Source organism: Bos grunniens, chromosome 23 (genome assembly GCF_055505025.1).
Source record: "Bos grunniens cultivar Pamir isolate PY7600 chromosome 23, Bosgru_T2T1.0, whole genome shotgun sequence".
Taxonomy (NCBI): domain Eukaryota; kingdom Metazoa; phylum Chordata; class Mammalia; order Artiodactyla; family Bovidae; genus Bos; species Bos grunniens.
In genome coordinates this window covers 14,232,566-14,241,639 of record NC_141187.1, presented here as the reverse complement: position 1 = coordinate 14,241,639, position 9,074 = coordinate 14,232,566, and the positions used below count along the sequence as shown (strand labels likewise).

At 55.5% G+C, this 9,074-nt stretch overlaps 1 protein-coding gene across 5 annotated transcripts in view; it reads right to left on the bottom strand.

The window, feature by feature from the left end:
• Window positions 1-706: 706 nt before the first annotated feature.
• GLP1R (glucagon like peptide 1 receptor) overlaps window positions 707-9,074 on the bottom strand; it is a 37,247-nt gene continuing 28,879 nt past the window's right edge. For 3 of the 5 annotated variants that reach the window (XM_086371560.1, XM_086371562.1, XM_086371559.1), the window contains 6 exons: window positions 8,713-8,773; window positions 8,081-8,150; window positions 7,876-7,964; window positions 7,408-7,546; window positions 6,480-6,521; window positions 707-2,822 (listed from right to left, as the gene is read on the bottom strand). In XM_086371560.1, the coding sequence (XP_086227686.1) occupies window positions 2,655-2,822; window positions 6,480-6,521; window positions 7,408-7,546; window positions 7,876-7,964; window positions 8,081-8,150; window positions 8,713-8,773 (569 nt within the window). In that variant the 3' untranslated portion in view covers window positions 707-2,654. The remainder of the gene's footprint in view (window positions 2,823-6,479; window positions 6,522-7,407; window positions 7,547-7,875; window positions 7,965-8,080; window positions 8,151-8,712; window positions 8,774-9,074) is intronic. The other 2 variants (XM_086371563.1, XR_015153176.1) reach the window with 2 other exon arrangements.

Sequence of the window (9,074 nt, the reverse complement as noted above, 5' to 3'; positions counted from 1 at the left end):
AGTGCCTTGAGGCGACTGCAAATCATGCCTGCAAATCAGGAAAGCTGCTCTAAAGGGAAGACAACCTTGCAATGTAAGTGGTTTGTCTCAGTTCTGTGGTTTAGCTGCTCCAAAGATTCAGATGAAAAAGATAAATTGACATGGTTTAAGCCCCTCACAAGGTCAGTGGGGAGCTGGCCAGAGTGCTGAACTCAGCTTCTATTCATGACAGTCAGACCTGGCTGCACTGCTCACACACACAGCACCTTACCCTGCCCCAGGACAGAGGCAAGCAAGAGTTTTCTCGGCAAGCTCCAGACTTTGGGCACCAGGCATGTAAACAGCCAGAGGAATTTCTGAGCACACTGCATTCAATCGTTCCCAGATCTGTTAGAGAGCTATATTTAGCTTGGGAATAGCTTTGGAGAGAGTGCACTGCCACTCAAATGAATATTAATAGTGCGGGTCTTAGAGCAAAGAAAATATTTCTTCAGTTCAGCATCTGGTATGTATCTGACAAGGAAAACACTGCTTGGTGTTAAAAGGCTTGGGGCAATTGGGGTGTGATGAGCACTCTGCAACTAGGAATCAGTACCCGTTGGGAAAAGAACTTAGAGCATAAAACCAAATTGTCTGAGCTTCCTTCCCAAGTGCCTAACTAAACACTTTCTCCCTACAATCTTTCCCCTCAAAAATTTATTTCTTGAAAATAATATTAATCTGTCTCTTCGTTGTTGTACAGTTTATTAATGATTCTCAAAAATCTTCCAGTTTACCCAAAATGGAAATACTTGCACCAGAGCTGGACCCCACCCAATCAAACCCACCAGCGCTCTCCTCACCCTAGCCCCCCTCCAAAGAGCAAACCAATGCCGATGGGGCTGTCTGCCCTCCTGACTGGGGAGGCAGGCATGTCCCCACCCCCGGCTCTCCACATTTTCTCAAAGAGGCAGCCTGCACAAATCCTTTCTTTAGCCTGAGGTTCAACTTCCCTATTAACATAGACACAACACTCCACTGAAGCTGCAGTATAAGAGGTTTTCTGCTTGATGTGTTTTATGTCCCATTATTATTTTCCCTGCACATCCTGTGCCTCTCTGAGGGGCAGAGGAGAGTGTGTCTGGCACAAGGCTCTGTGGGAGGGTTCCTGCCACTCAAAAATAGGAGGGAAAGATCAATTCCCTTAGGAATTCATCCGAAGACTCTCCCTCTGCCCTCCCAGAAGACGTGAACTCCCAAGGGTTCTCTTCTGCTCTGTGTTCTATACCTATGAACTCAGTTGCCAGCCTCTGTGGCATGGCTGTTCCCCTTCTGTCTGGGTCTCTGCAGTGGTGCTACATGTCTGCTTTTCCTCCGTGGCTAGATTGAAAGGTTTTGCCTAAGCTTCCCTGAGGCTCATTATTTATGGGATGAGATTGGAGGCAGGGTGAACATTAAGTACCTCAAAGCATGGATGAGTCAAATTAATAACTACGGTACAACCCCAAACAACACCAAAACCATCACTGTGGTTTACTGCTTGTTTCCACCAGTTGGGAAAATTCAGAATTTCATGTTTGTGCAGACAGAAACTATTCACAGCAAAGACAGAGAAATGAGCAAAGTATATACATGCTCCCACGTTGGGGGAATTTCACAGGGAAGTAACCAAAGGGATGGGAAGCCCACCCCCATGGTCATGGTGGGGACTGGTAGAATTCCTGGAAGAGTCTCTTTTTGGTCACACCCCCTAAAGTTAAGACAGCGCATTCAAACACCCATGCAAGATAGGTAATCCGGTCACAGGTAAAAAGTATTTCCATGGAGAGGGGCAGGCTGTCTGTCTCTCTGTCTCGGCGCCTGTGGGTTCCCAACAGTAGAGAGTAATCTACAGTCCCATCAGGGACATTCCTAAAGTCCCCTAGATGAGCCCCACAGGATTCTTGAGCATCTCTAGAATACGAGTCAGAGCTCACACCCAGGGCTGGACTCCTCCACAGTGAACCTGCCCTGGGAGCAGGCGCCAAAGCAACTCAAACACCCAAGGAAGAAGTGGGAGCCAGAAAGGGGAAACTGTGAGGCACCTTCTCGATGTTCATTCTCAACACCACCCCCATGACCACTTCTAGAAATCGCTACTGGAGGGTGGGCAGTGAGACGAGGGGCCAGAGGAGGGGCAACAAGCCTGTGCCCAGCGTCCCTTAAAGAGGAGGCAGGCGGGGGTGCTGATGCCAACCGGAGGCAGGTGGAGTCGGCTGGCGTTACCCGAGCTCCGTGTTTAGCTGAGGTCATATCCGCCTCTTGCAGAACCATGTTCTCTTACAAGGCCACTAATAAGCCATTGACCTTGAGTTTGAGTCTGGGGCTGATGTTCTTCTCTGGGGGAACCCCAGGGGCCTTGTGGCTTAACGAGAAGAAATCCTCCTTGTTTTAGCAGCAATTGCTTTTTCCTCTCCACCCGCCACAGTGATCAAATTAACAGGTTGCTTCTCCTCAGAATAAAATGTGTCCTCAGGTCCCAGGAGGCACTGCCCATTTGCCTGTCTGATGGGCTCGGGACGGGAACGCAGGGAAGTAGTGTGTGTGCCTCTGGTGCTCCCCCAGCCCCCTGCCCCCCAGTCCCTGGGAGAGTCTCTCCCACCTGGGGTGGCCGCCCAGGCCGGCAGTGAGACCACAGGGAGGGAGGCGCCTGAGTCTCAGCTGCAGGAGGTCTGGCAGGAGGCTGCGTACACGCTGCTGCCTGCTGTGGCCCCGCAGCTCAGGCTGCTGGTGGGACACTTGAAGGGCTTCATGCTGTTCTCCCTCTGGACGTGCAGGTGCTCCAGCTGCCAGCGCTCCCAGCTCTTCCGGAACTCCATCTGGACCTTCCGCGGGGAAAGGAGGAAAGCAGAGGCCATCAGACAAACCAACTGCCCACGAAATGGCCCTATGATTACATTAGGAGGGAAGGGAAAAAAATCCAGTGCATTATATTAAGAGACACAAGTCAAGGGCTTCAGGCACCTAAATTAATATCCCCATAAAATTGTTTCTTCTCGTCTCCTATTTTCTGGCTCTTCTCAGGAGGGAGACGGGCTTTGCTGATTTAATTGGTCTCTTGCATCTCTAAACTCTTGTGACTCAGCTAAGTACCTTTCACAATCCATCACAGTATCAGTTAGCGGAAGAGAAGGAGTGACAGAGAGATGTGGGGAGAAGGGAGGTGGAGAGAGAAGAAAAGGAGAAGAGAGAGTCTGACTTCAGGGCCCTCTTGGACGACTGAGAAGAGGGACAGCCTGCCCTGCCCCTCACGGTGTCAACACCAGACCCTCTAAACTCCCCCAAGGGCTTTCATCCTGGCTTCAGGATGGAAGGGCAGAGGAGCTGCGGAGAATGAGGCTGGGACTAGAAGCAGCCTGAAAGAGCAGGCTGCAGACAAGGACTTCTCAGCCTGGATTTGAACTAATCCCAGCCAGGAACTGGACTCAACCCACAGAGGGTGCAGCCCAGGTGAGTTCGGCCAAGCAGAACTGCTGCCGTGCTCAACTCAGCAGAACTCAGCCCTCCCCATCAGCAAGAGCCTTCTCGAGAGGGTGGAAGCTTGGAGCCCACGTGGTTAGAGCAGAAAGATACAATCCAAGTAACACTGCAGAGCCCCAGTCCCTTGAGGGCTGTGGCGATGCTGCGGCTGGCTCCTGTGATTCCAGTCCCCCAGAGAGGCTGCTGGAAGCTGTACAGCCAGCCCAGGGCATCCAGAGACCTCAGCCAGCGGACACGCCTCTACGTCTGCTTTCCAGAGCTTCTCTGATGCGCTCCACACGCGCCACCAGAACTCCTCACACCAGAGTGTCTGGGGCCCAGGCCCGCCCTCTTGGGCTCCATCCAGCAGGGTGGCCAGCTGCCAGCAACTGTGGGTACGTGGCTCACTGCCAACATCCCATGGGTCCCTGTGCAAACACCCCCCTTCTCTTCCCGCAGGGCTGCCATCCATCTCACTAAGCCCAGCAAGGTGCTTGGCATGGCCACATGCCTATCCCTTAAAAGAACTTTATCTGCACTGAGTGAAGCTGAGATGGCCCAGAGCCTGCCTGCCAGGATGGTCCCCGGGTCCCGGGCAGCACCTCCGAGCCTGGGCTGGGGTAAGGGAGGGAGGCTGAGCAGACACCACCCACTGACCATGGCTCTTTGCCAGCTCACTGCCCGGGTGAGTGAGTGTGATGCGTGTGTTGATAGCTGGCATGACGATGCCTGAGTCCTGCAGTGGCCTCTGCTTGTGCAGCCGCAGGAAGGCCAGTCTTGTGGCTCAGCCCTTCACTGGGGAGATGAGAAGAGAGACGGCCAACTGAGGCACATCCCTGGGAAGCCAACTCAGGGACTAAAGAGGCCTCACAGATACAGGGAATTGGACAGGATTGGGACTGTGTCCCCCTCTGCCTCCCTCTCCCTCAGCCCTTTCCATGAACCTCTGCTGCGCTCCCCACCCCAATGACAATTGTCATTAGAAACCATCATTTACAGGGCACTTACTATATCCCCAGTATTCACCATAGATTGTTAACTTTCACAGCAACCCTGTGAAGCAGCTCCTTAGTCCTTGCTTAAAGGTAATGAAGGGCTTCCCTGGTAGCTCAGACAGTAAAGAATCTGCCTGCAATGGAGGAGACCTGGGTTCCATCCCTGGGTTGGGAAGATTCCCCAGAGAAGGGAATGGCAGCCCACTCCAGTATTCTTGCCTGACGAATCCCATGGAGAGAGGAGCCTGGCGGGCTATAGTCCATGGGGTCGCAAAGAGTCGGACACGACTGAGCAACAAACACTTTCACAAAGGTAAGGAAACTGAGGGGCAGAGATTTAAGTATTTCTCCCAGTCTCAGCCAGGATCTGACCCTAGATCTGGGCTGACTCTACAGCCAGGCTCCTAACCCTCCGTCTCCTGCCACTTGGACTATTTAGGCCACGCTTGTTTCTGCCGTGTCTCCCCCATCTCGGTAGGTACCCCACGAGAACTGGGACCACATCCTCCTCTCAGAGCTTGCACAGTGCCCGGCATAGAGCAGGTACTCCATACGTGTTCTCTCAATGAGCCAAATGAATAAATGACTAAACGAGCACTGAACATCGGGCTCCTTCTTCTACTGAGCTCTCATGATCCAACAATGAAGACGACAACACACACCCTGGGCTCCTGGCGCTCCCGCCAGCACGCTTCCTCACTCTCAGGTGGCCCTCATCCCTGCCTCCCAGGTCCCTGGGCCGGGCACCACACCAGGCTCTGGGGTTTGGGATGAGTTGGAGGGGTCACACAGCTGGGCAGGAGCAGAACCGGGACCAGCACTCGGGCTCCTGAGTCACCAGAGCCACAGCAAAGCCACCCCCGGGCCTCCTCCCCTGTGCCCATGCCCTGCCCACTGGCAGCTGGTGCAGGCCTTGGCGGCCACACAGGCCCAATGCCAGGGTCACAAGTATCCGGTATTGCTATGGCAACCCTGGGTCTGGAGAACAGCTCTTACGGACAGAGGGCTCAGCCCAGGAACCACAAGTGCTTGGTGACATGTCTGTCCGTGTGTCCAGAGGAGCTGGGCCCGAGACGTCTGGGGATGGTTGAAAGGAACCAGGCGGTGCGCCTGAGCAAGGCAGGTGCTCTGGGCCCTCCGAGCAGGGTCTCTTGGACCCCATGGCACCAGCCTGAGGGGAGAGGTCAGTGGGGATCTGGGCAGCAAGACTCCTCTGCTCCCACCCCAGCCACCAATAATCCACTGGAGGAGCAGACCCCCTTTCCCGTGGTGGATGGGGCTCTGGCCTATACATATTGAAGGTGCTCTCTCTCTCTCCAGGAAGAATTCATCCCAATCCCGACTCTGCACTATTTCCAGGCCAGACCTGGAGTGTGTCTCTGACTGTCTCTGATCTTCAACGTTCTCACGTGAGAGAAATGAGAATCTCGAAACCAGACTTTCAGCAGGAAAGCTTTTTGGGGGGAGGCAGAGACAAGCAAATGAGACGGTGGTTTTTAAGGCGCCAAGAATGTGCCTTGTAACAGTCACCACCCTTTACGTCACATGGAATTTTCCCTGCCCAGCCCTGTTTGTTCCCTCAGGGCCTCAGTGCTCGAGATCTGTGATCTACTTGTGTGTGCACATGTGCGCAAGTGCACACGCATGGGCCCACATAAGACATCTGAGGACTGGGGGCCAGTTTCTTATATTTCTGCACCCCCACTGACATTCACACCCCACCTGCCCCACTCCCACCCCCAGCGTCAAGAGGCTGTGTCATGTGTACATGAGGCTGTGTCTTCCCCAAGCTCATGTGTATGTTAGGGCATCCTGTCCACGCACGTGTGTGTGTGTGTGTGTATGTTGGGTGGGGGAAGAGAGAGAGAGGGTGATGGAACAACACAGGGACAAGACACCCCCTGAGCGCCGGTGCCTAGTGGGGTGAGTAGCGATTGCAGCTGAGAAGCCCGGACAACCCCACTGGACCATCCAGGACAGCCAGTGTAGCAGCCCCACCAGGAGTCCACGTCCCTCCACAGGCCTTACCTCGTTGTTGACAAAGCAGTACAGGATGGCCACCATCAGCCCCTGGAAACAAGAGTCTTGTCAGCAGGAGGAAGAGGAGGGAGGCGCCCTGCAGGCAGGCCTGGTCTGAAGCTCCAGGGGGCCCCAGCCTCAGCATCTCCCTCCTGAGACTGGGCGGCCAAGGCAGGCCCAGGCATGGGGGTAGTGGGTTCCTTCTCCTTTCATTTCCAGAGGAATGAGGAGGCCCCTTGCTCAGAAACTGCAGAATTTCTTCAACCAGCCTCTCCTGGAAGAGGCCCAACCTGAGAAAATACACTTACCACATGGAATTTTCCCTGCTCGGCACTATTCGTTCACTCAGGAGCCCCAGTGCTCCAGATCCGTGATCTGTTTGTGTGTGTGGACATGTGCATCCGTGCACACACACGGGCCCACACAGACATCTGAGGGGTTGGGCCAGTTTCTTACATCTCTGCACCCCTGTTATATTCAACTCCCCACCCCCAGCAACAGCTAATACTAGTGGAGAGGCTCAGTTCTCAGCTTTGGAAACTACGTGACCTGGAAATCTCGTTTTAACATTGCTGAGCCTCAGTTTCCTCCTCTGTAAAACAGGAGACTCCTGCATACTGCCTCGTATTCTGGGAGGATGAGCTGCACAATGTCTGTAAAGCGCCCGCCACCAACGAGCAGCCCAGGGAGGGGATGGCAGGTGCTATGCCAGGCTGGGTGCCCAAGGTAACATCCAGGAAGGCTTCTTATCCAGTGCGCTCACAGAGAAGACTGGGTACGTGTCGGGGCACCTGGGACTCTGGCTCTGCTCTACCCACGTCCCCTGGGGAAGGGCCGCTTTCAGCCCAGGCCCCAGGCTGCCCCTCGGTGGTGCAGGCTGGTCTCGCCCCGCCCCCACCCTGGGACTTCTGGACTGGGGCCCCCGCCGTGAGGTCACCTGGAAGGAGGTGAAGGAGAGCTCCGTGAACAGCTTGACGAAGCGCAGCACTCCCCGGGCGTGCTCGTCCATCACGAAGGCGAAGATGACCTCATGCGTCCCCAGCAGGGGGATGAGTGTCAGCGTGGACTTGGCGAGCCTGCGGGGTGGGGCAGGGACATCATTCCGGACCTCTCTCATGGACTCTGCTCCCCCGTCAGTGCTCCCAGCACCCACCAAGGCCTGGCATCTGGGTCACAGAACCCTCCCCCACCGAATACCCTGGGACGGGCTGCCTGGAGGGGAGGAAGTAGAGGTGGAGACAGAAGCCCAGGAGCTGCTCAGGTACAGGGGTGAGACAAGACTTGAGGGCTCAAGCCAGGCCTGGGTGGAGGAAGAAAGGGCACATAGGGATCAGCACCCAGGATCTCCCTCTGTGCCCGAAGGAAGGGCTCAGCGTGCCCGACAAGGGAGACTCCGCTACGTCACCTGCACTTGATGTCTGTCTTGCACATGAGGTTGGCCTGCAGTTTGGACACCACAATGCAGATGACCCGGACGAAGATGAGGAAGTTCACCTGCAGGGCAGAGGGGAGGGCGACTGGAGGCCCTCTCAAAACGCCCTCGTGACCCCGTCCTCCCTTAGCGCCCGGGCCCACTGCAGCTCCCACCGCCTGCCCACAGCATCACTCACCCCGATGGCGAAGAGGATGGGCAGCCGGATTATGAGCCAGTAATTCATGTTGGAGTTCCTGGTCCAACAGCTGGAGCGGAGAGAGACACACAGGCCCCGGCTTGGGCACACAGAGCCCCCAGCTCCCAGTGCAGGCACCGGGCAGCCCCATACACAAGGGCATGCAAAGTCACACACACACATATACACACAGCCACACAAACACTGCCACCAGGAGTCACCCGACAACCAGTCCCAGGATACACACACTCATACTGACATACACACACACACACACACACACAGAGTCCTAAACACACACAGATACACACAGCCCCTTCATGAGCCTCCAATCACAGTCACATGCATCCTCACCTTCACACACAAATAACAGGAACATTTCACTCACAGTTGTCACAGGAAAGCCTAGGGGGACATCACCTACCCCCAGAGACCAGCACCCTTGTCATCATCAAATCCAGGGAGGGGGAGGGTGGGGGATTGCAGAACTAAATTCATAAATTTAGCTCCTGGTGCCTCAGTTTACCCTCCCAAGAGGCAGTAACTGCACACCCCAGGGGCCAAGGAATCCCATAGGGTTTGAGGACGGTGACCTCAGCACACCCCTCAGCCCCTCGGAGCAGGACACTCACCCCTCGTCCTCATAGAGGTACTTGACGATGCCCCAGGGGATGACAAACAGCAGGGGGACTCCTAAGAGGGTGGGGGAGAGAGGGCAGAGGGGCTGGCAGGCCGGAGCCCTGCCCGACACACCCAGAGGCCCCCGTCCGGGCTCTCCCACCTCCAGCCCTGCTCCTTGCCTGGCCCCGGCCACGTTTTCTAACAGGTACGGAATTAGGCTGGCATGGGTGCTTCAGAGAAGTGGCAGCAAGAGCCACCCTTCCCAACTCCCCACACTCCTCCCTAGAGAGCGGTCCCCACCACATGGGGGCCATGACTTTCCTCACAGTCCACCCCCTCCCATGGGCCAGGGGCCAACTCTTTGATGCCACCC